At 43.0% G+C, this 26,167-nt stretch overlaps 4 protein-coding genes across 11 annotated transcripts; 2 read left to right on the top strand and 2 right to left on the bottom strand.

Moving 5' to 3' along the window:
* Window positions 1-345: 345 nt before the first annotated feature.
* On the bottom strand, window positions 346-1,738 carry LOC120426099 (fibrinogen-like protein A). Its single transcript, XM_039590802.2, has 4 exons — window positions 1,568-1,738; window positions 1,291-1,479; window positions 594-1,229; window positions 346-536 (listed from the first exon to the last, which is right to left on the bottom strand). Exons 1-4 carry the CDS (start codon window positions 1,720-1,722, stop codon window positions 431-433), a joined length of 1,086 nt encoding a protein of 361 aa, XP_039446736.1. The 5' UTR covers window positions 1,723-1,738; the 3' UTR covers window positions 346-430.
* Window positions 1,739-4,159: 2,421 nt separating this feature from the next.
* Window positions 4,160-9,021, top strand: LOC120426103 (uncharacterized). 8 transcript variants are annotated; one of them, XR_008212213.1, is made up of 3 exons: window positions 4,160-8,496; window positions 8,558-8,628; window positions 8,689-9,021. XR_008212213.1 is itself a non-coding variant. In XM_039590808.2 (3 exons), exon 3 carries the CDS (start codon window positions 4,907-4,909, stop codon window positions 8,294-8,296), a length of 3,390 nt encoding a protein of 1,129 aa, XP_039446742.1. In that variant the 5' UTR covers window positions 4,160-4,346; window positions 4,408-4,478; window positions 4,539-4,906; the 3' UTR covers window positions 8,297-9,021. The 8 variants fall into 8 exon arrangements, 5 of the variants coding, with proteins under 5 accessions (XP_039446742.1, XP_052564590.1, XP_039446741.1 ...); XM_039590808.2 differs by having other exon boundaries at window positions 4,160-4,346; window positions 4,408-4,478; window positions 4,539-9,021; XM_052708630.1 differs by having other exon boundaries at window positions 4,160-4,478; window positions 4,539-4,608; window positions 4,674-9,021.
* A 5,377-nt stretch (window positions 9,022-14,398) lies between these two features.
* Window positions 14,399-18,867, bottom strand: LOC120426101 (uncharacterized). The gene is made up of 8 exons (XM_039590805.2): window positions 18,818-18,867; window positions 18,712-18,758; window positions 18,474-18,646; window positions 17,899-18,415; window positions 17,517-17,843; window positions 17,214-17,464; window positions 15,352-17,160; window positions 14,399-15,295 (listed from the first exon to the last, which is right to left on the bottom strand). The coding sequence occupies exons 1-8, from the start codon at window positions 18,865-18,867 to the stop codon at window positions 14,636-14,638; spliced, it is 3,834 nt and encodes a 1,277-aa protein (XP_039446739.1). The 3' UTR covers window positions 14,399-14,635.
* Window positions 18,868-20,008: 1,141 nt separating this feature from the next.
* LOC120426098 (uncharacterized) lies at window positions 20,009-25,643 on the top strand. The gene is made up of 7 exons (XM_039590801.1): window positions 20,009-20,024; window positions 20,589-20,761; window positions 20,820-21,345; window positions 22,402-22,728; window positions 22,783-23,033; window positions 23,087-24,895; window positions 24,951-25,643. Exons 1-7 carry the CDS (start codon window positions 20,009-20,011, stop codon window positions 25,608-25,610), a joined length of 3,762 nt encoding a protein of 1,253 aa, XP_039446735.1. The 3' UTR covers window positions 25,611-25,643.
* The last annotated feature ends 524 nt before the right edge of the window (window positions 25,644-26,167 follow it).

Here is a 26,167-nt window from a genome sequence, read left to right as displayed (position 1 = left end):
TTTTAAATATTTAATAACCTTTATTGGACTGCATTATCTGATGAAGTTTCAGATGAAAATTACTTTACAACTGTACAGTCTAAGCTTAGAGTCTTAGGAAGAACTGCAGATTTTTCTTCGAATTTTTTCAGGTGAATCTCCAAATTTAATTTATTTCGATTTGAAGACGAAGTAAATTCATTAATGTCCATGAAAGTACTTTCAAATTGAACTTAAATAAGCAACTTCAAAGGGGTATGTGTAATAAAGGATGGTAAAAAATAGATTTGTGAAAACGTAAAGAATCATTTCACTACTGAACTCTTGGACCACAGTGCAATGTTGGGTCAGGGATGAATTGCTCAGTTGCTATAAGAAGCATCAAATTTATTTTAAAAAAAAAAACAACTTAAATAAAATTATCATATTGATCACGTACTGAATTTCCGCCTTATGTTTTTCGAATCATCATTCGAGAATACTTGAGACCAACTCCAGAGTTAAACCAATTGATTGTTTTATAATTGTTCTCCTTCGAGTGTTCACCATTCAAATTGCTGAAGTAGAAAACAAAAGTATACTTGCTGCAAAAATAAAATAATAAAAATGCTCACCTTCGATGACAGCCATTGTACCACCAAGCTCCATGAAAGTTGACAGCGCAATTTGCTGAATGTTCATCATTGTCACTATCACGTGTTGTAAACTTCATCCCCTTATGATAGCTCAGATAATCTCCTGCCGTTCCCGAGCAACTTCCAAGCTTTTGCAGTGCATACTTTTCCGCTTCGCTTCCAACTGCAAACTCCGAATAACGAGCGTACGAATAGTTTCCTTTGAAATCCTCCAACTCTACTATCATTTCATACGTTCCTTGTTTAGTAATTTGGTGAATCGCTTCCAGTCCCAACCAAAACTCTTGCCCAACGGAGCCAAACCCAGCTTTATACTCGTTCCAACCTCGGTAAAAGTCAACCGATCCGTCGAATCTTTGCTGAAACACCAGCCATCCACCGCCGAATCGCTGCATCTCGCAGAACACAGTGACGGGATCGACAATGTTCGCGATCGTCATTTTGAACAATCCTGTAGTTGAAGATTTTGCGGTTTGGCAGGATTCGATGTTACTTAAGTTGTTGTTAGATTTCTTAGGTGTTTCAAAATTAAAGGTAACATTTTGTTTCATTTTGTAGAGTTCTTCCTTGATCAAGTCATGATTTGCACATATAGTTTGAAGGTCCAAAATTTGCCTTAAAAAGAAAGTAAAAAATCAATGAAATTAAATGAAGTATAAAATCGCCAAAACAATACTTTGCATAGTTGGAAATCAGGGACACGTTAGCCGAAACGCCATTCTCCAGATCTTCAACTCGATCTGTAATCTGTTTTTGGTGACGGTGAACCAGTTGATTGCTCTGCAGCTGACCCTGCTCGATTGTTCGTTGATTGTTCAGAACCGTTTCGCCCAACTCCTTTACGTGCACGAAGAGTTCCAGGAAGCTGTTTTAAATGGAATGAGACATTTTTAAATTTATAAAAATACAAGAAATGAAGTAAGTTAAATTATTTTATGAAATCTAGAACAAACCTAAACTGCAAACTATCCAATCTTGCCTGAACAAGTTCGTATCCGAATCCCGCGTTGACAGATTCAACCGAGCTGATGTTGGTATCCAGACTGTAAACTGATTTACAGATCATGACTACAGCCATTAAAAAATGAGGAAAGTTGCGAACCGCCATGGTGTCTTGATATCTTGTACTGAACGCACTAACTTATCAATGTTTGTTTATATAGTTGAAATGGTTTACAGTCACAGTGAATGCGCAGTTTAATGAATCTACATAATTGTGTTTTTTGATAACAATCAAGTTACAAACTTCGGTCTTAAAATTGAAGCTCTACTGTTTCGGTGCAAGATTGAACTCAGGCTCAAAATCGTGAGAACAATTTTTGCGGTCACAATTTTGTGCGGAAATAACGTAAGTGTTGCGGTTTTTGGTTGCAAATGTGTCACAGAGATCACACGTTCTGCAAAGTTCAACCCTGCCCAATTGGTTTCAACCATAAAAGACGGCACCTCATTCTCACTCAACATACCCGTCCAATGATTCAATCAAATCGACGAAAATTTATTGCATTTAATGCCTGTCTAGACTTAGTCTCTCAACCTAGCTAACCTCCAGCACCATGTTCTAGCCGTAATCCACGTTTAACGTATGACTACGATGTACACAAACGGGTGGTGGTCGAGTTGAAAATCCTTCCGGAAAAGGGTGTTCTGAGGCTGCTCTAGAACAGAAATAGGGGGTCGATTTCGATTGGACTGGCCCGAGCTCAGACTAATGGGGCTTTTCTCAAGAACGAACCGAAGCTCCCCGGCAAGTTAATCTAATTCTAATCCGTCTAAACGGTCGACTTTTGGGGTTCACAGTCTTCTAACCAGTCTGACCAATACATTTTAGGTATTCTTTTGCAAGTGTTCAGTGTTCATTGTTCATTGTTCAGTGTTCAGTGTTCAGTGTTCAGTTTTCAGATATCACATTTGAATTGAGTGTTTTTATTGATAATTTCCTGGAATTATTATTTAAAAAAATCATGTCAAAATTTCCATTGATAATTTCTCAACTCATAATTAGTCCATAAATGCTATCTCTCTATGCATGATTAATCGGCATTGTTCTAGTTTCAAGCTGTGAGCCACTTAAAATAAGCAACATTAACAATTCATAGCCCCATTGAATCAACATGATCAGCCATTCAAAATTATGAAAACTGATTACCACGTAAAACGGCATCATTTGTAACGAAATTTAATACAGTAACAAGCAACAATAAATCGCATGCAAATTGAATGGGAACCTATTATGTCACTACCCTCCACCTCCAACTGACCACACTGACCGCCACCCTTTTCCGATTGACCCCATTCGAAACCACCCAAACCCGTTGGAATTCATTTGCACAAATAGTTTGTGCAGCAAAGTGGCCGCACCGAATTGAAAAAAAAAACTGCAAACCGAAACAATTCCAAAGCTTGCGCGCGTAAGCAATTTGCTGCTATCATTCGAAACATTAAATTTCACAACTCATACACCCACGATTTTCACGCACAATCGCGACAGCAAAAAAGTGAAAGAGCCTTTTCAGCAAAATGTGCTCTACAAAAACACAGTCTCACTTACACACCCGCTGACGGTAATAACAGTAAACAATGGACCCAATGCGAAGTCGCCGTTTTTCGCCACGTGAACCCCATTATCGTTAAAAATATTAACACATTAACATAAACATAAACCATAATTTTTGCTCGCGGGACCAACACCAACACCATCACCTACCTGCACTGTTTTTACGTTCTGAGCGAAACAGGTGTGAGTGGGTGGATGTTTTCCCAATTTTTACCTGTGTGGGTGTGTGTTGACGGGTGCTACAACAACACAATAACAACAGAAAACAACACTGAACAGAATGGGTTTGGTGCAAAGAGCAACAGTATTGAAACCGTGAAGTGAGGTAGCTTTGATCGGAATTTGTTGAGGAGACTGTTAAAAGTAATCAAGAAAAAAAGGCCAATTTAAAAAAAATAGATTTACTTTATATGTTTATAGCAATACACAATAGTTTAAGACATTTTCAATTATAAACTGTACAAAGCAGTCAGGAGCAAGAGCAATTTTAAAATAATAGATAAACTTTATGTTTCATTTTCAATATAAACTTGTTATTATGATTTTGAAATTTTATTTAGGAAGGAACATTAAATGTTGCAACAGCTGTATTTGTTTGCCAATTTTACAACGTTGACAAAAGACTCAATGAAAAAAATAAATTTCCAAAATCTGAAACTGTGTTTCCTATGGATTAAATTTCAAAAATACGGGAATTGTTTTTTATCGTGCAAATCGACAAGAATAACCCTTCTCAAGATACAGATTAAACAAAATACATACCGTAAACAGGAAATCGTACCTCGTAATCTTTTAAATAATAAGTTTCAGGAGCGAAAGAAAAAAAACCAAAAATGAGCACTATAATTGAAGATTTCTCATATCTTTTAATAAAACGTACAATTATGTACAGTCATGCCTCGGTCGACGCGACGCGTTGGCTACAACTGTCACAACAAAACAGAGAGACAGATAGAAAGAGCGAGGAGGAAATAAATACAAAGAAAGAGTGGTTAGCGATAGGGAGAAAGTTTGTTGACATCAAAAAGAAGTTACAAAAGTACGAAACGAGGTTGAGTATTGTTGCCGCGAACGAAGTTGCGCGGAAGTTTAGTTTAGTGCTAAAATAGTGGTTGCAAGGAGGATTATTCGTGCGTGCAGGTTAGACGATCACATGTACACGGATAAAATACTCGGTGAGCGACAAAAATGCATGCAAAAACAGAACAACAAACTAAAACCCCTAACTCCTAGTAGTACGGACTTCAGACCGTTTGGCCAGGACAGAACAGGACAGTACAGACGGAACTGACGTGCCAGGATCACAGGTAACACGTAATTAACCTAAATTAGTACAAAAGTGATAACTAACAAGAGTCAACACACAGATTTAGCACGAAGAACAACAAGTTAAAATCTCAGCAGAGCCCGGTGCGGTCATTGCTGCTGGGGTGAATTGTAAGTTGTTGCACAAGTTAAAAGTTGAATCTATTTCTAAAATAACGAATTAAAATTACTGATAGGATTTAAGGATCGGTGGATTGTGCAAGGAATAGGAAGAAATTTCTGTACGGAAGCGAACTAAAAAATGTAAGACGCACACACACATGTAAATAAGTACAAAACAAACTAAAATTGAACTTTTCAATATATTTTCAACAGTTTGATCTGCTGCGAAGCGGCTGATGCACAAAATTTGGGTTTTTATTCCGCCACCGTCCGAACAAAATCAAAATTTTTTAAACCGGATTCGGAAATGGTTTCCCGTATGAAGGAAACGAAGTGCATGTTCTGCAAAAAGGCAGACAAGCATGAGCATGGTTGGGAGGAGTGTTCTAAGTGCGGTTCGTGGGCTCATACAAAGTGCTCGGGCGTGGATGAAAAGTCGGAAGAAGAGTGGATCTGTCCGAAGTGTGTCGACTCCGAATTTCTGCTGAAAGTTCCGGGGAATAAGACGAAGAAGTCAGGCGCCATCAGCGATTCGGGAACCGTCCCAGGCGCTAGTTCTGTTGCAGTTCCAACTGAAGAGGAGTTGGCTGAGGAACAGCGTGCCGAGCGGGAGGCTTTCGTGAAGCAAATTGAGCTGCGCAAGAAACGTCTGGCGGAAAAGCTGGCCTGGAGCGAGCAGAGGATGAAGGAGGAGGCGGAGATGCAGGCGCTTGAGTTGAAAACTCAGCGCGAGATCGAGCAGAAGCAGCTGGCGCACGATCAGGAGATGCTGCAGCGTCAGTTGTCTGTAGAGAAGGAGTTTTTAAAGAAACGGTCAGCTCTGAAGAAGCAGATCGATGCTAGCAAGGCCAAGGTCGAAGCGCTGAAGGCCGAGAAGTCCACGGAGCAGAAAGTGACCGACTGGTTGAAGGGTGGCGAGAACTCTGGAACTGGAGGAAAACCGAAGCCAAAGCCGAAACCGGAAGTCACTCCGGAGAGCAGCGATCATGAGGAGTCTGGAGAAGATAGCGATTCGGTAAAGTCCGCAAAAAGTGGCGTCAAGAACAAACCGAAGAAGGGTGGCGGATCGTTTGGCAACACTACTCGCATCACGCGAGAGCAATTGGCCGCGCGAAAGGTGGTGTCGCATGCCTTGCCGAAGTTCAAGGGTGAACCGGAAGTCTGGCCGCTGTTCATCAGTTGCTTCGAGCACACCACGGCAGCGTGTGGCTTCTCCAACATCGAAAATCTCACACGACTCGTGGAGGCACTTCATGGCGAGGCGCTGGAGAACGTGCGGAGCAGCCTAGTTTTCCCAAGTGCGGTGCCGGGCATCATCCAAGATCTCCGGAACATGTTCGGGAGACCAGAGAAGCTACTGAAAGCGTTGCTGGAGAAGGTGAGGCAGGCGCCGGCACCGCATGCCGATCGTTTGGGTACCTTCATCAACTTCGGGATGGTGGTGAAGCAGTTGTGCGACCACCTTGAAGCTGCAGGTCTGCACGACCACCTGAACAATCCCATGCTGGTGCAGGAGCTGATCGAGAAGTTGCCGCCTAGCTACCAGATGGATTGGGTCAGGTTCAAGCGGGGCAAAAGGGAGAATCCACTGCGAAGGTTTGCGAATTTCATGAAAGGGATCGTGGACGACGCTTCGGAGGTGGCGGATTTCTCGCCACAGAATATGAGCGACCACAACAAGCCAGAAAGAGGAAAGCCGCAGGGCAGAGCGTTCGTTCATGTCCATGAAACGGAGCTGAAGCAGGTCGAAGCGCCGCGCATCGAGAGACCCAGCAGGCCCTGCTGGTTCTGCAAGCGGGCGGATCACTTCATCCGATCCTGCGAGGAGTTCAAGCGGATGAACGTCGCGGAACGGCTGAGGGAAGTGGAGAGACTGCAATTGTGTGGCCGGTGTCTGAACAATCACGGATCTAGACCGTGCAACTTCAGGGGCCGGTGTACGGTGCCGAACTGCGTAGGCGACCATCATCCCCTCCTACACCGCGCGGAAGAGACGGTGCAGCTGCAGAAAGCGGAGAACTCGAGTCGCTCGGTGATTTTCCGCATGATGCCAGTAACACTGCACGCCGGAAAGAGACAGTACGACACTGTAGCGTTCCTGGACGAAGGATCGTCGGCGACGCTGGTGGATGACGCCGTGGCCAAGCAGTTGAAGGCAGAGGGAGTTCCAGAGCCGTTGATTGTCAATTGGACCGGAAACATCAACCGGATTGAGGACGGATCGCGTAAGGTGGAGTTGATGCTGTCAGCCAAGGGATCGACAGAGAAGTTTCCACTGTCGACGCGAACCGTTGGAGAGCTGCTTTTGCCACAGCAGGACGTGAACTACCCAGAAGTAATAGGAAAGTACACGCATCTGTCCGGCGTGCCGCTGGAAGATCTTCCATCAGGTGTACCGACGATCCTGATCGGATTGGACAATCTGCATCTGTTCGCGCCATTAGAGTCACGGATCGGCCAGCCTTGTGAGCCGATAGCCGTGCGATCGAAGGTCGGATGGACGGTTTACGGAACGGAGAAGCGCAAACCGCGCAGAAGTGTCCTTTTGAATGTGCACTCGGTGGTTCCAGTGAGCAGCAGGCAAGCGCCCGAAAAGCGGAAGGTGCCGGATATGCAGGGCGGCAGAAAGCCGTCTACAGTTCCGGTTAGCGAGCCCAAGAAGGAGACGCAAGCACGAGAGATTCTGAAAGAATCGACGACCTCTCTGGGTCGAGAGCCGGAGAAGAACCCGGCACTGAAGGAGAAAAATGAGCCCACGAATCGCCAGCGGAACGAGGACTGCACAACCGAAGATGAGCAGCTGGAAAAGTCGAGAGCGGCAGCGAGCAAACATCGTTTGGACCCCGGAGCAGTTCCGAATACCAACGGCCACGAGACGAGCAAGGCGCCAACGAAGATGGTACGGGAAATTGTCAACAACTGCGCGGCTCAGCTGACGTGGGTGCGGACGACGTGGTCGGTCAATCCTCTCCTGTCATCTCACTTGGGAGATGCTTGGGAGCGACTGATGCGATCGGTCAGTGAAGCGCTCATGGCGCTAGACGATGGGCGGCGGCTCATGGACGAGATCCCGAAGACTGCCATCGACGAAGCGGAGAACGCACGTCCGCTTGCATACGTGTGGCAGCAGTCGGACGAGGCTGAAGCGATTTTCCCCAACTCTTTTCAGCGAGATGCTTCACCAAACCAACCGGGCGGGGCTCTACCGTCACCACATCCGGCGGCGGCTCTACGGGACACGTGCCAGCGTCCCAAACAGCTGGCCGACGTAACATGGAAACGACGGAACGACGAGAACCTGCCGAGGCGGACGAGGTTCGGGAAGACGATATCGCGTGAGAAAAGTGCCCAGACCATGGAGGGCAACGAACGGAAGTGCTGGATTCGGGGCCCTGTGGACGAATCGATCGTGTGCAAGGACGAGCGGGTGAGCAAGGCGTGCGTGCGCACCGAAAGCGGCTGGTGCAAGCGAGCGGTGGCGAAGCTGGCAGTGTCGGAGATACGAGTGGGTAACCCTAAACCGGAAGCGGACTCCCGGATCGGGTTACAGGCTGGGGAATGTTCCGACAACACTGCCGCCAGTCGCGGTAAAACAGACACGGTCGCAGCAACGCCGCAAAACGCGTCGACGCGACGCGTTGGCTACAACTGTCACAACAAAACAGAGAGACAGATAGAAAGAGCGAGGAGGAAATAAACACAAAGAAAGAGTGGTTAGCGATAGGGAGAAAGTTTGTTGACATCAAAAAGAAGTTACAAAAGTACGAAACGAGGTTGAGTATTGTTGCCGCGAACGAAGTTGCGCGGAAGTTTAGTTTAGTGCTAAAATAGTGGTTGCAAGGAGGATTATTCGTGCGTGCAGGTTAGACGATCACATGTACACGGATAAAATACTCGGTGAGCGACAAAAATGCATGCAAAAACAGAACAACAAACTAAAACCCCTAACTCCTAGTAGTACGGACTTCAGACCGTTTGGCCAGGACAGAACAGGACAGTACAGACGGAACTGACGTGCCAGGATCACAGGTAACACGTAATTAACCTAAATTAGTACAAAAGTGATAACTAACAAGAGTCAACACACAGATTTAGCACGAAGAACAACAAGTTAAAATCTCAGCAGAGCCCGGTGCGGTCATTGCTGCTGGGGTGAATTGTAAGTTGTTGCACAAGTTAAAAGTTGAATCTATTTCTAAAATAACGAATTAAAATTACTGATAGGATTTAAGGATCGGTGGATTGTGCAAGGAATAGGAAGAAATTTCTGTACGGAAGCGAACTAAAAAATGTAAGACGTACACACACATGTAAATAAGTACAAAACAAACTAAAATTGAACTTTTCAATATATTTTCAACAGTTTGATCTGCTGCGAAGCGGCTGATGCACAAAATTTGGGTTTTTATTCCGCCACCGTCCGAACACACCGTATATGGGAAATGCAAAACTGAGGCACAGAGCTTATGGGATTATTGCTATATGGGAGACATTGGCTATAACCCTATGAAAAATCTTCCAAATTTTGAAAAATTATAGTGTTTTGGAATCGGAATGATGCTACCCATTGCATTCATAAATACATGAAAATTTTCACAAAAATAGGTATATTTCCTGTAAATGTTTTTTTAAATACAGCCTCAAAATAATTGTTATTGCAATATGGGTAACAAATGATCGAGTTTTTTCATACATTTCGAATGTCATATAATTTTTTTTAGATACTCAACATTTTCACAAAACTACGAATTTTCAAAAAATACTCAAAATTACAGTTTCTAAAATATGGGTATCAAACGATCGGGATTTTTTCATTTAATTTAAACGTTATAACAACATTTTTGGAAAGTACTTAAAATTTTCCCAAACTAAATTTTTTTGAAAGTTGAAGTTGAAGTTTTTTTTACAATATGGGTATTGAACGATCGATTTTTTTCGCACATTTCGAATCTAATAACAATATTTTTTGAAAACACTCAAAATCTTCACAAAACTACGTATTTTCGAAAAATATTCAAAAATTCCAGTTTTTTTTGGAATATGGGTATGAAACGATCGGGATTTTGTCATACATTTCAAATGTAATAATATATTTTTTTTAATACTCAAATACTTTCCACAAAACTACGAATTTTCGAAATAATACTCAAAATTTTTAGTTATCGCTACCCATATCATAAAAAAAACTGATTTTTTGAGTATTTTTTGAAAATTCGAAGTGCTGTGAAAATTTTGAGATTTTCAAAAAAAAAAATGTTATCCCTTATTGATACCCATATCGTGAACAACTAAAATTTTGAGTTTTTTTTTCAAAAATACGTAGTTTTGTGAAATTTTGTAGTACATATTAAAAAAGAATGATATTATTTCATTTGAAATGTATTAATAAAATCCGATTGTTTGATACCCATATTGTAAAAACTGAAATTATGAGTATTTTTGGAAAATGCGTAGTTTTGTGAAAAACTTAAAGAATTTTTAAAAATGTTGTCTTTACATTCGAAATGTATGAAAAAATCCCGATCGTTTGGTAGTTGCTACCCATATTGTGAAAAATGGAAATTTAAGTATTTTTTTCGAAAATATCTAGTTTTGAGAAATTTTTTAGTATTTTCAAAAAAAATATTACATTCGAAATGTATTAAAAAATCCGACCATTTTTTACCCATATCGTAAAAAACTGAAGTTTTGAGTATTTTTTCGAGTAGTTTTGTAAAAATTTTGAATATTTTCAAAAAAATGTTGTTTCACATTCAAAATGTTTGAAAAATCGCGATCATTTGATACCCATATTGTAAAAAACTTAAGCTTTAAGTATTTTTTCGAAAATACGTAGTTTTGTGAACATTTTGAGTATTTTCAATAAAAAATTGGTGTTACTTTCGAAATGTATTTAAAAATCCGATCATTTGATACCCATCTTGCAATAACAATTTTATTGAGTTTTTGTTTTTGAAAAAAAATTGCATTTTCAAAATACAGGAAAAATAGTATTTTTGTGAAAATTTTCATGTATTTATATTTGTTATGGACAGCTGCCATCATCCCGATTTCAAAACAGTATAATTTATTTGATGTTTGCTATGACCTCCTAAACAAAACAAAAATAAAAATTTAGGAAAAAACTGGGGCATTAGCATTCATTTAAATTTTATTTCCTAATTACCCAACTTATAAACTGAAATTAGCAAATGAGCACTATTCTTAAAACACAGTAGATGTGGCCCATTGGGACCATTCATACCACGTGGACGCTTAAAGGGGGGGGGGAGGCGTATTGCGATTGTTCACGATCCATACAAACAAGATTTTTTTTGTATGGACAATTGTCCACGAAGGGGAGGGGGGGGGGGGGGGTGACAGATTTCCGGAATTCCGGAATAGGTTAAAAGATTTAAACATCGATGCAAACTTACTTTTTTGGACAACGTACACACAAAGTTTCGGCCAAATCAAAACATGCTAAAATGCTAAATTGTTGCCCCGGACTTGTGCTTGTGTTTACCGTGGAGAGGATTATGTGAATGAACCACATTCCAAGGAATCCAGGGGAGGAAGGATGACATACCGTACCAAACGCTCCAGTCAATGTCGCCCGGATGCAGCCCACTAAATTGTATGGAGATTTGTATAGAAGAAACTATCGATGCAATATGGCTTATTTAAATATAAGAAATGCAAGGATAATGATTCATAAACATCAAACACAAATTTAAAATCTAGGACAAATTCTGGAGGAACACTCAATCATTTTAAAAGAGGTGTTGCGTAAAAACGCAGAGTGGCGTGCCCCTCGGACACTGCTGCTGAACTTCTTGTGTATCATTCTTTGTGTGTGCTTACGATGACCTGGTGCCCGTGCTACTGCTCAAAGTAGAATTAGAAATAAACAACTGTTTGAAGAGAGCGGTAGTGCGGGCGCACCGAAGTCGTAAGCATATTGTGTATTTGTGAAATTATCTGTAATTAATAAATAAATAATTTTAGTTTGTAACGTGCGCGAATTTGTAGTTTTCTTCACTTCGCCGTTCACGAAACCGGTGCCCGGATCTGCCTGTTAATCGCCGTTCGCAACAAGAGGCTTTGAATTTATATAAATGAAATAAAAAAAAAGTAATTTTATTTTAACTGAATAAGGCCGTTGCAAATATTGTTCAAAGTTTATGTCACCCTTCAAAATTGGCCCGAAAAATAAGAGGGCAAATATTTTTTTTTCGAAAAAGTTCAAAATTTTAAAGGAAACAGTAATTTAATCAACTTAAATCCATTTGTAATGCAATTTCCTGCGATTATAATTGTATTTAGTTTGTTTGAACTTCTTTAAAGATATATTTATTGTTGTGAAATACTAATGTACAGTCCCGAAAGCTTCTTCAACATTTCGTCAGCTGTGTGCTATCTTGTGACATAGACCATTTTGGTCGAAAATGAGTTAATAATGACGTTTTGCTATACTTAACAAACACTACAAGATGCTTTAACCCGATTTTGGAAACTCGCTTCCGTTTCCCGGATATCGTAATACACACTTGTGACATAGACCAATTTATCATCAAAATGATTGTGCACACTTGTGACACGTCATACATGTTGTTGGAAAATGTGGAAAATTTTTCTTGTTTTTCACAAATTTATGTATTCACATATTTTCTAAAGGCAATGCAACCTTTTGTTTATAAAAATAAACTGATTAAGTCGATTAAACCATTGATTTGAGCTTATTTAAGTTTGTGTGGGAATTCTGTGCACACTTGTGACACGTAGTACAATTTTACTTTCGAAAGACACTTGTGACACGTGCTTTTCAGATTTTTGTTTACATTATTTATTGTATCTTTTAACTGGTGTAACCAAATTAGTTGAAACTTGGAGCGTTTATTAACCGATAGTATACGAACCGATTGCTTCAAAAAGTATGGCTCTATCATTCATAGTTTTGAAATTATTTACCAACAAACTTTAAAAATCGATTTTCTCGAAAAGTATTAAATTGTCGTTGTCACAAGATAGCACACAACTGACGATTTGTCAGAGTCTAGAAGACATAAAAGCTTCAATGAATATTTTGCAACGCCCTAATTCAATTTACCCTCCATTGACAGTTCCACCGAAAGTGATAACAGCTATCACCAAACCCTTGTTGCTCCCCAATTTTCCCATTCAATTTTCCCACGGCCGATAGTCGCAACGCAACATTTTTCCCTGGAGATGGGGTAGGGAAAACCAGCATCATAAAAAAAAGTTTTCACCAACCAACCAGTTTTCCGCTTCTTTCCGATATGGTCTGATGGGCACTCGCTTGCGCTTGCCGCTACTCTATCATTTATTTAATCAATTTCCAATTTCAACTGGCCTGTCGGCGCTGACCAATTCGCTGTTCGCTCTTGAAAAATATTATTGAATGGGATTCTCGTTTTTTTGCTGCTGTGGGGTGAGTTGGATCGATTGAAATTGTCATCGTGATTGTTGGGTGGCTTTTGAAAGGTTTTATTTTCTATACTCTTTAATGTTTTTTTTTATGAAATTTGCAAAATGAAATATTTGTCTTGTCTGGAGAACTCATGACTTTGATTTCCCCCAGTTAATTCGTGCTCATCTATCACATTTCCCCGGGGTCATTAACTTATCACACGAAAAATTCCAGATATCCTGACTTTCCCCGACCAGGTGGGACATCCCACGTGGATCCCCACACCACGTTTCGTCACCGTGGGTGATGAACGATGATGACTACTCGACTCACACGACACAAGAAGTTCACGCCCTTCGTCGCTGGCTTGGAGAGCAGCCAGTGACGGTGAAAAATGGGGGTCATCTCAGGCACACCTCCCTCGGGGATGACTTCGAGGACTTGTCACGTGGACACTGGGCTGGGTTATTTTTGCCTGCTTTTTCAAGCACGGTTGAAATGATATAGAGAAGCATGGTTGGGGTTTCTGGCCCAGTGGGTTATTCACATGGGATTTGAGAGGGAAAAATGTCTATCATAATTTTTCAGCATTTGTTAGAAAAATAACTTTTTGAATGTTTTAGAAGTCATAACAAAGTTATTCAACATTTAAAAATATTTTTACTGCCTTCAAAATCTGTCAAGATGACATTTATCCTAATTTGTAAAACTTAAATTTGCCTTAAAGGTTAACATTTATTTCAAAATTACATTTAAAAGAGTCCGTTTGTAGAAGTGACCTTTTCCCATTTCAAAAATGACTCCATTTCCCAGTAGGTGGACACGACACCCACAGAGAGGAAAAACTCGTCATGGCCCTGAAAAAAAAAGTGAGCAATAAAAAAGGTGAAATAAAACACCATAAATCTGTCATCTGACATTTCACGAACCGAAAACATTAATAATCGCCACCAACTCACACACCTACCTTCTGACACTTACCCACACACACTCAAGTGGGTGAGCCCTTTTGTGTCCTGCCGGGGGTGGTTGATGTTCGGTGGGATGTCCTGTTACTTTGTTGGACATGCCACGCTGTGGAACAGGTGGGAAAATTGTAATTTTTTAAGTTCTTTTTTAAACATTTCTCAACATTTTGTAATAAAACCACTTTTTTCATTAATTGAATTTTCCAGAAAAAAAATACTTCTGAAAAGGTCGACAAGGTGTTTCCTCAAATTGAGTTAAACTAAATTCCCCGTTTGAAGGCATTTGTCCTCACTTCGAGTAAAGCAAAAGTACGCTGACAGGACTCTCGGATTTTGGGCAGGGTGCGTATTTTGGGACCGAGAAAAAGGGGGGACGAGAAAAGGTTAATGGAGACCGGTGAACTTGCGAAACTGTGCCAGATGGGGCCACAATTTGCCCCAGTTAGCGAAAAAGGTAAATTGGGGTTAATGGAAAAATTGAGGTGGCTCTGACGAGGAAGTCCGATCGTAGGGAAGAGAAGGAAGAGTTGTTACTAATTCTTTTTAATTTGAAAATGTTACCCCCACTATTTTAACAATACTTTTATTAACCCTTTTCACCATATTATCTAAGATATTACAATATAATAAAAATAAAACAAAATCCAAACCAAATCAATCAATTCAACAGATACTGATCAATAGTATTCCCAGCCAGTAGAAGAATCTTATCCGGCGTCGTCGGAGCCCCTAGCGGAATCCACACATCCGGCAACCCGGCGTCCTTCCGAGCCGCGCGCAGTGCATTTCTCAGTGCAAACAACACCACCACCGTCGTATTGAACGGCGGTTCGGCTGTTGCCTTCGACCTCAGCACTCCCAACGGGTTCGAACTTCCGCGAAGAAAGTTGATCCGAAAATCCACAGGAATATCCTTCGCCCCCGGCGGTTTGTAGTTCCAGGAACGATTTGTCAGCAGGGCACCATTTTCGACGTCGTAAACCAGGGCTTCCGTGAGGTAATATCCAATGCCCATGATCATGGCGCCCTCAATTTGTCCCACGTCGATTCCGGGACTGATGCTTTCACCGACGTCCTCCAGAACGTCAACACGCAGCACCTGAACGTTCCCGGTGAGGATGTCCACCTCGAGTTCGGCACAGCTCAGCGTAGGGATTAGGTAGTTGGGGATCTCTCCCTGGCCAGAGGCCGCCTCCGCACAGAGATCGATGTGTTTGGCGTAGGACTTTTGGACGATCGTCTCCCAGGAGGCGTTAGGGTTATCCTTACGGATGGGCTGCATACGTTCCAGAAGAATGTCGCAAGCTTTTTTAGCGGCCTGAAAGAAAGTTATTTTCAAGTCTCATTATCTTGGAAATGTGCAAGAACTCATACATGGCAAACGGCTTCACTCGTGATGCTACTGCCCGTTGCGAAGTTGTTTGGCGTTACGAAGCTGACCGCCGGCTTCACGCTGACCTTCTTCAGTGGAATCCCCAGTGCAAACGCCGTTACCTGCGCCACCTTCGTGTTTATACCTTGTCCCATTTCGATGCCACCGTGAGTGACCGCTACTGTTCCATCACCGTAGAAGATCGACACGATAGTGCTCAAAACTCCCAGATATTCAGTGATGAACTGCGCCGGAACGATCGCGATGCCACGTTTCTTCCAGCGATTCAACACATTGAAGTCCTCGATGGCGCGCTTTCGTTCGTCGTACTGGATCTCCTTGCGGAATTGCGGAATAAGTTGGTGCATTTTGTGATCCTTCTCAAGGTTGATCATTCGAACGTCGAGCGGACAGAGTCCCGTTTCATGCGCGATGTGTTCCATGATGTTCTCGATCATGGCTACGCCTTCGGTGGAACCTGGTGCCCGACACCAGGTATTGCTTGGAGCATCGGTTTTCACCGACTTTCCGGCGTTATCCCAACCTTTCGAGTCGTAACAGTTGCCGAAGAATCTGGAGACCATGTATTGAATGTTATCATTGACCGATGCCCCATAATCCTGAACAAATCTGTTCACCAGCTTGATGATCTTCCCGTTATGATCAACCTCAACGTTGTAATCCGCGATGTTCCCGATGCGCTTTCCAATCATTGCCATGTTGGTCTCCATGGGAAGGACCAACCTCACCGTACGACGACTGAGATGAGCTGCCAGGGCACAGGCACAAGCCACTTGTGTAGCCCGTAGGGCCTTACCCCCATAGCTTCCACCTAGACGACGAACCCGAACGTTGATACTGTTCATCGGGATCAGCAACGAGTCGGCGATCGCTATCTGGACCAGATCCATCCACTGAGTTGAGGAATACACGTCTAATCCATCTTCCAAGGGAACGCAAATGCAGGTCTGAGTTTCCATATGGTAATGATACTGCCCGGCAAGCTCTAATCTTCCCTTCACAATTTTAGTTCCAGACAACTCCCCACTCTTCTTGGTAGCACTCTCAACAAACCGATCCCGACTATCATTATCCATGATCATCTTTACCGTGGCGTACACCGGCCTATCGCTGACCTTCTCGTAGCTTATACGAACCAATTTAGCAGCTTTCTGCGCCAGCTCGAACGTTTCAGCCAAAATCAAACCAACCGGATGACTGTGAAAAAGAATCTCTCCGCTGCAGAAAATCTCCTCCACTTCGGTAAACGGCAACTTTGGAGTCACAAAGTTGTTGATCCCCGGAATGTCCTTCGCCGAATAGAATAACTCAACTCCGGGCAATTTCAGTGCCTCCGACGCATCTAAACCGACAATTTTCGAGTGCACCTCGGTGGCCAGAACGAACGCAGCGAACAGCTCGCCCGGTTGCGGAGCAAGGTCGTTGATGAACTGCGCCTCGCCGGTCGTCTGCGGCAACGCTTCGATCTTGGGCACGTACTTCGTGAGCGGCCAGTTCTTCTCGATCGTGTCGAAGCTCTGCTTTCCCGAGGAAAGGGGACGTTGCAGCATTTGTCCACCAGATTTGTATGCTGGCCGAAGTGGGAAGCGGCCGTCTTCCGGGACGATCGAAAGGACGAACTTGTAGAACAGCGAGACGGCTAGGTTTTTGCGATACTCGATGGAGGTGTCCGGAAAGATCCAGTCGGGGTCGAGTTCGTTGGCCAGCGTGCCCAAGGCGGCTTGAAGGGTGTTGTTGTCGAAAAGGTTCTTGCCGATCAGGAGGTTTTCGGTGGCGACTGCATGGGTGAACTGTTAGAAAAATCAACAATTATTCAACAATTACGATTTGAATCAAAGATTACCTTTGGATTAATTCCCCCGAAGCAAATCCTGGCCGACTCAACGCGATCCTTGCTGGCATTAAATTTAATCAAAAAGGCTCCATTCACGTAAGCGCGAGCATTCTGCACGGTTGGCATCACTTTGAACGACTTGAAAACAAACACGGACGGATCCAGCGCGGGAAGTGCCACATTTTTGATCACCTTCTTGGTCATGTTGATTTCGATGAAATCTTGCATGTGGACAGTGGACGACCCTTCGTTTGATTCAGCTTAGAAAAATAGTTTAGTTACTAATTAAATCATAAAGATTGATAAACTTACCGATCGTTACAGTAGCTCCAATGGCATCCAAAACGAGAAAGCAATCCGAAGGAAACTCATTGTGTTGATTCTTGATCATGAGATTCCCAGCGATTGTTCCAGTATTCCGCACAGGGATGTTTGCAACCATGCCGATATGATCGGCCAACTCTTCGCAATAGCTGAAGTTACTGTTTCTATTTGCGGTAGTTTTAAGTATAGTTATGAACTCAGCTAGCGAAACATTCGCTCCAATGGTCAACTTCTCATCCAGCGCAAATGTATGCAGATCGTAAACGGAGTTGACATCGATGAAAACTTGAAGTTGATCGCTGCGTCGGTAGACTCCTGAAATGGTGATTCGATGTAATCATTTTAAACAAGATTGTTTGCATGAACTCACCGTGAGCAGTGTTGCCAGCAACCAGCATATACGGTCTATTGCCAATCTGATTGAAAATAGTAAATATTCCGCTCACGTTGCACACCTTGTGCCATTCTGTTTGATCCTCATAGATCATTCGAATCGGTTGCTGAACAGCTGAACAACTTCCAGCACAAACTTTTCCAGATTTTTGACAGACCTTGCCCAGATCTTCAATATCTCGACAAGCGTCCAGCAGCTTCTCATTCGCATCCACAGCCAACGATTTGAACGCATCCAAAATCGATCGGTATCCGGTACACCGGCAGATATTCCCTCCGAAGGAATCCTCCACTTCCGCCATCGTCACCCTACCCTGCTTGGCCTCCAACAAGATGTACATGCTCATGACCATTCCCGGAGTGCAGTAACCACACTGGGTCCCGTTGAAGTGGGCCAACCTCAGCTGAGCCGGATGGTATCCGTCCGCCTTGTTGCCGAGTCCCTCGACCGTCAGAATGTCCAGACCGTGGCAAGCCAACACCGGCAGGAGGCACTTGAAAAAATACACTTCTAAATATATCAAATCTAAGCTTTAAAATACACAATATTACAGAATTGACAGCCAACGTGGTCCGCTTCTTGGTCACCGGATGCGGGCCGGAAACGTTGACCACGCAAGTTCCGCAACCTCCCTCGAGGCACATGAACTTGGTACCCGTGAGGTGGGCATGCTGACGAATGAACGTGTTCAGTGAGGTGTCCACGGGAATGGTGCTTGTGTTGACTGCGTTTTGAGGGGTTGATGGAATAGGTGATGTTTTGAAAATAAATCTAGTTATTTGCACTTACCCTCATAGGTCTTTTTGTTGATAGTAAAGGTTACTTTTTCGATGGGGCTGAAATTTTTCGACCTATTTTCAAATTCGCGAAGACAAAAAAAATATTCAAAACTTACCTCTGAACTTCTGTTGACTCCCAGATATACGAACTCAATGATGAGAACATTTTTGAAATTTGATTTAGATGAAAAAAAAAAGGAACGTAAATTTGCAGCAACTTTATTAATTCCACTTTTCACATTGACTTTTCACCTGCAATTGACTTGCAGCACATGGGAAACTGACTCACACCAAGAAGTTATTTTTTTTTTTTGCAAACTTGAGCATTTTTTGTGGTGTCTCTGAAAACATTGTTGATAAATTTACGACGATACTTGACTGCGCAAAGGGGTCATTCCAGGGTGACCGAACAAAATTATTACTATCGACACTTTTATTTCTTTAGTTTATTTCGTTTTAGTTTTCTATTTAGTTCACAGCAAAAAATCCGATTGTAAAATCGCATGCAAAAGCATGCACATTACCTTCGTTAAAATAAACACTTAATATTACACACTGCATGTACATTTTTTGCAAACACATAAAAAAGTTGCAACCGACGGGATTCAAACCCAGCACCAACAGTTAGGACTGGCGCCTTAGCCCACTCGGCCATCAGACCGATGAAAAGCTGTTAGGATAAACGCATATATGAGCTTGACATTTCGGTCATGTAGGTTTCCCATACTGATGGGCTACATATTTCAGGTTGTAATATTACACAGAATTTCATAAAATAATGCAATATTTATTTTACACCCAGGCCTTTTACACGCAGCTGGATTACTACATTTTTAGCTGTGTTGTTAATTTTTTAGTTTTAATGAAACATAAGGTCCTTATCATTTAAGTCAATGTACCGTCAACAGGGGTGACATTGGGTCTGGGGGGTGAAATTGGGTCATACAAAAATGCCGAAATTTGTATGACCCAATCTCACCCCCCAGACCCAATGTCACCCCAGTTGACGGTATACAAAAAAGGTTGTACCTTCGGTATATTTTTGAAAGATAAAATACAAATACAAAAAGTGGCATATTTTACATACATTAAAATGTTTATTAAAAGTAATGTGTTGATTATAATTTTGAAAAAAAATATCAGAATAAACCACTAAATTTAAACTTTTTATCAGTGTTTTAAGAATTTAATTAAACTTCCAGGAAAAAAATTGCAAAGAGAACGAAACTGTGAACCTCATACAAAGCTATCAAGTCACCACAAGAAGTGCCTAAGTTTGCAAAACATTTCGATGGTTATGGTAGGGCATGGTACCTGCGAAAAGTTTGTGTGGCACTAGTAAATCTCATTCAGTAGTGAGTGGCCAGTGTGGAAAGTCGCTAGCAATAATCGAAGCTTAACGGTGCACATCAACCAGAATTTTTGCACTCAGATTTTTGTTACAGACATCTTCAAAACTACGGGAATTATAGATTTATTTTTTTATTCGTTCCCTAAGCTACAATTTCCTATAAACATTTACAACTAAATTTGTAATTTTTTATAATCACATTTTTTCAGGATTGGAATAAGAAGACAACAAATTCCTTGGTTGCTGTGTACGCTTAAGCAATTGAATATTGAATATCTTAAAGTGTTTGATATTTCAAAAGTAACATGTTTTCATCGTTGGGATCATACATTTGGGCATCTTCAGAAGCTCAAAGGTAAATACTGAAAGGCAGTAATATTTAACTGATCAAGCTCTGACAATCTTGAACAAATTTTAGCCCCATTGAAAAAGTTACTTTCACTATAAACAAAAAGACATTTGAAGGTGAGTGCATAGTACAGTAGAAGAAGTGCAAACCATAACATTTTTTTTGTGGCAAACACCACAAACTGCAGTCCAAGCCGGTACCGTTCCCGTGGACACCTCGCTGAACACGTTCATTCGTCAGCATGCCCACCTCACGGGTACCAAGTTCATGTGCCTGGAGGGAGGTTGCGGAGCATGCGTGGTCAACGTGTCCGGCCCGCATCCGGTGACCAAGAAGCGGACCACGTTGGCTGTCAATTCTGTAATATTGTGCATTTTGAAGCTTAGATTTGAGAAATTTAAAAGTGTCATTTTTGTAGTGCCTTCTGTCGGTGTTGGCTTGCCACGGTCTGGACATTCTGACGGTCGAGGGACTCGGCAACAAGGCGGACGGATACCATCCGGCTCAGCTGAGGTTGGCCCACTTCAACGGGACTCAGTGTGGTTACTGCACTCCGGGAATGGTCATGAGCATGTACAGCTTGTTGGAGGCCAAGGAGGGTCGAGTGACGATGGCAGAAGTGGAGGATTCCTTCGGAGGGAATATCTGCCGGTGTACCGGATACCGATCGATTCTGGATGCGTTCAAATCGTTGGCTGTTGATGCAAGTGAGACGCTGCTGGACGCTTGTCGAGACATTGAAGATCTGGGCAAGGTCTGTCCAAAGTCTGGACAAGTATGCGCTGGAAGTTGCCCAACTGCTGGTGAAGCCCAACAACCGATTCGAATGATCTTTGCGGATCAAAGAGAATGGCACAAGGTGTGCAACGTGAGCGAAATATTTACCATTTTCAATCAGATTGGCAATAGACCGTATATGTTGGTTGCTGGCAACACTGCTCACGGTGCGTTTTTATAGATACTTTTGTTACGCATAATTACTAGCCCAGGTCAAAATAAAATAAGTTGCTCAGATCGAAAGGTATATATGAAATATCCCGAAAGAGTACGCACTAATTTTTGATTTTCGAGTCCGGCAGAAGCTTGTCGAAAACAGCACAAATGATTATTTTGGCAGAAAAATGCACAACTTAGGAAAATTAACTGTCAGTTTTCGCTGAGCATTCGGCAAAATGTGTCATAATCTACCGAGTCGCGGCTTTTATTTCTTCCGAGCGAAAAATTGTTCTGATTTCGGCAGAAATCTGCCGAAGTTCGGCAAAACATTCTAAGTGTGTACTCAAAATTGGGCCTCCAGTCCAATTTTCTGTCCATTTGGTTGAAATCTTGCTTGCCGATAGCGGGAACAAGCTTTAATGGGATTTAACCCGAAAATGTATTTTTTTTTCGGAAATGCAACTTTTTTAGGCATATTTGCCACTAATACGATTATAATCAACATCAGTGGCTAAAGATCCTTCAAAAGATGCGTCATTACACAATTAGATTTTTACGACATAGATGTCTCTGCAATCGGGACACTCAATTGTGACAAGTATTTCGAGGCACTCACCAATTGTCGGCGCATCTTTTGAAGGATCTTTATCAGTGGCCTGTAGGCCAGATCGCCAGATCTTTGCGCACCTTTTGGTATGTAAGGCCTTCAAAGTCTGGCAAATTCTTACTGGGCTGAATTTCAAATAGCGCCGGTGGCGTAGCAACCCAGTCACGAAATTTTCTAGCAGAACTGGTTCTGCCAGAATCCTGTTAGAACGGTAGAACATTTCTGTTAGAATGCTGTAAGAATATCCAGCTCTGTGAGAACTCTGTACGAATCCTGCTAGAACGTCGTTACTGGGAAGGTACGACGGCCAAAAATTGCGCAAAAATCAACCAAATGGGCTGAAATTTGGGCTGGAGGGCCAATTTTGAGTACTCTTTTGGAAAATCTCATATACTTTCTGATCAGAGCATTTTTTTATTTGGCCTGGACTTATAATTACAATGCAACCTCTTTTTAGGACTCTTCCGTAGAAGCGATCAACTTCAAGTTTTCATCGATGTCAACTCTGTTTACGATCTGCATACATTTGCTCTGGATGAGAAGTTGACTATTGGCGCGAATGTTTCGCTAGCTGAGTTCATAACCATTCTCAAAACTACCGCAAATAGAAACAGTAAATTCAGCTATTGTGCAGATTTGGCTGATCATATCGGCAAGGTTGCCAACACAACTGTGCGGAATATTGGAACAATAGCTGGGAATCTCATGATCAAGAATAAACACAATAAGTTTCCTTCAGATTGCTTTCTCGTTTTGGATGCCATTGGAGCTACTGTAACGATCGGTAATTTTAACAATCTTTGTAATTTGATTAGTAACTTATTTTTTTCTTTTCAAGCTGAATCAAACGAGGAATCGTTCAGCGTTAACGTGCAAGATTTCATAGAAACCAACATGACCAAGAAGGTGATCAAAAATGTGGCACTTCCTGCGCTGGATCCGTCCGTGTTTGTTTTCAAGTCGTTCAAAGTGATGGCAACCGTGCAGAATGCTCGCGCCTATGTGAATGGAGCATTTTTGATTAAATTTAATGCCAGCAAGGATCGCGTTGAATCGGCCAGGATTTGCTTCGGGGGAATTAATCCAAAGGTAATCTTTGATTCAAATCGTAATTGTTGAATAATTGTTGATTTTTCTAACAGTTCACCCACGCTGTCGCCACGGAAAACCTCCTGATCGGCAAGAACCTTTTCGACAACAACACCCTTCAAGCCGCCTTGGGCACACTGGCCAACGAACTGGACCCCGACTGGGTCCTACCGGACACCTCCATCGAGTATCGCAAAAACCTAGCCGTCTCGCTGTTCTACAAATTCGTCCTTTCGATCGTCCCGGAAGACGGTCGATTCCCACTGCGTCCAGCGTACAAGTCGGGTGGACCAATGCTGCAACGTCCCCTTTCCTCGGGAAAGCAGAGCTTCGACACGATCGAGAAGAACTGGCCGCTCACGAAGTACGTGCCCAAGATCGAAGCGCTGCCGCAGACGACCGGCGAGGCGCAGTTCATCAACGATCTTGCTCCGCAACCTGGCGAGCTGTTCGCTGCGTTCGTACTAGCCACCGAGGTGCACTCGAAAATTGTTGGTTTAGATGCGGCGGAGGCACTGAAATTGCCCGGAGTTGAGTTATTCTATTCGGCGAAGGATATTCCGGGCGTCAATAACTTTGCTACGGCCAAGCTGCAGCTGTTCGAGGTGGAAGAAATCTTCTGCAGCGGTGAAGTACTGTTCCACGGACAAGCCGTTGGGATAATATTGGCTGACACGTTCGAGCTGGCGCAGAAAGCGGCCAAATTGGTTCGTATAAGCTACGAGAAGGTCAGCGATAGGCCGGTGTACGCGACGGTGAAGATGATTATGGATAATGATAATCGAGATCGATTTGTTGAGAGTGCTACCAAGAAGAGTGGGGAGTTGTCTGCCACTAAGTCTGTCAAAGGAAGATTAGAGCTCGCCGGTCAGTATCACTACCATATGGAAACCCAGACTTGCATTTGCGTCCCCTTGGAGGACGGATTGGACGTGTATTCCTCAACTCAGTGGATGGATTTGGTCCAGATAGCGATCGCTGACTCGTTGCAGATCCCGATGAACAGTATCAATGTACGAGTTCGTCGCCTGGGTGGGAGTTACGGCGGTAAGGCCCTACGGGCTACACAAGTGGCTTGTGCTTGTGCTCTGGCAGCTCATCTCAGTCGTCGTACAGTGAGGTTGGTCCTTCCCATGGAGACCAACATGGCCATGATCGGGAAGCGCATCGGGAACATCGCGGATTACAACGTTGAAGTGAATCAAAATGGAAAGATTATCAAATTGGAAAATGATTTCATCCAGGACTACGGCAACTCAATCAACGATACCATCGAGTACCTCATCTATCGATTCTTTGCCAGTTGTTATGATTCCAAAGGCTGGAAGAACACCGGAAAGTCGGTGAAAACGGATGCTCCCACCAATACTTGGTGTCGGGCTCCAGGTTCCACCGAAGCAATAGCCATGATCGAGAACATCATGGAACACATCGCTCATGAAACGGGACTCTGTCCACTAGAAGTTCGAATGATCAACCTTCAGAAGGACCACAAAATGCACCAACTTCTTCCACAATTCCGCAAGGACGTCGAATATGATAGTCGAAAGCGTGCCATCGAAGACTTCAATGCCTCAAATCGCTGGAAGAAACGTGGCATCGCGATCGTTCCGGCGCAGTTCCTCACTGAATTTCTTGGCACTTTGAACGCAATTGTGTCGATCTTCTACGGTGATGGAACCGTATCGGTAACCCATGGTGGCATCGAAATGGGACAAGGTATAAACACAAAGGTGGCGCAGGTCACGGCTTTTGTTTTGGGGATTCCTCTGGAGAAGGTCAGCGTGAAGCCGTCGGTCAGCTTTACGTCGCCGAACTCGTTTGGGACGGGTGGTAGCGTCACGAGTGAAGCCGTCAGCTACGTAAGATATCAGAACATTTCAGGTTGTGTTTCACTTAAATATTGTTTTCTTTCAGGCTGTTAAAAAAGCTTGCGAAATGCTGCTAGATCGTATGAAGCCCATCCGTAAAGATAACCCAAATGCCACATGGGAGACGATTGTTCAAAAGTCCTACGCCAAACACATCGATCTCTGTGCGGAGGCTGCCTTCAGCCAGTTGGACATTCCGGAATACCTGATTCCAGCACTGGGTTGCGCCGAAATCGAGGTAGACATCCTCACCGGGAACGTTCAGGTGCTGCGGTACGACATTCTAGAGGACGTTGGAGAAAGCTTGAGCCCAGGAATCGACGTGGGACAAATCGAGGGAGCTTTGGTCATGGGCATCGGATATTACCTCACCGAAGCACTGGTTTACGACGTCAAAAACGGTGCCTTGCTGACGAATCGGTCCGCGAACTACAAACCACCGGGGGCGAAGGATATTCCTGTGGATTTTCGAATCAACTTTCTTCGCGGAAGTTCGAACCCGTTGGGAGTGCTGAGGTCCAAGGCAACGGCTGAACCGCCGTTCAATACGACGGTTGTGGTGTTGTTTGCACTGAGGAATGCACTGCGATCGGCCCGGAAGGACGCTGGGTTGCCGGATGTGTGGATTCCACTTGGGGCACCGACGACGCCGGATAAGATTCTTCTGCTGGCTGGGAATACTATTGATCAATATTTGCTGAATTGACATTATCCTAAATGAATTTCTTTTTAGTTTAGAGCAAACTTATATAAAAACAATTAATATACATTTTTTCGATTTCATAGTCAAAACAGTTCGTTTTAAATAAGATTTCAATTGCTCCAATAAAAATATCAAATTTCTTCTTTAAAACCCTTTTACTTTCTCCACAACTTTCATAACGATTCAATTATGCCGCTAACAACCTCAAAAAAAAAAAAAAATACTCCGGAACGTGTCCAATCCAGCTCGAACAAAGGCGGCTTTCGGGACGGAACAAAAGCCGTCCAATTCTTCCCAGAACAACCGCCAATGGCACACCGTGCCGCCACATAATGATCGAACCCTGCGCGCCCGAATAAAAGGAACTAATCACGACTTCTGGATTTATTGCCGGTTGGGCATTTTATGATGTCTTGATCGTCACGGAAGGGGTCGGCCGCGACTATCGAACATAAAAAGGCCCCAGCGGGATCAAAGCTGAAAAGCCGATCCGGTTTGATTAATTGTTTTTTTAGGTTGTCAGAATCGATTGGAAGCTCGAAAGGGGTTCCATAAAAGGC

The sequence above is a fragment of the Culex pipiens genome, chromosome 2, assembly GCF_016801865.2.
Source record: "Culex pipiens pallens isolate TS chromosome 2, TS_CPP_V2, whole genome shotgun sequence".
In the NCBI taxonomy this organism is placed as follows: Eukaryota; Metazoa; Arthropoda; class Insecta; order Diptera; family Culicidae; genus Culex; species Culex pipiens.
The sequence above is the reverse complement of the archived record's forward strand: the minus strand, read 5'-3'. Positions and strand labels throughout refer to the sequence as shown.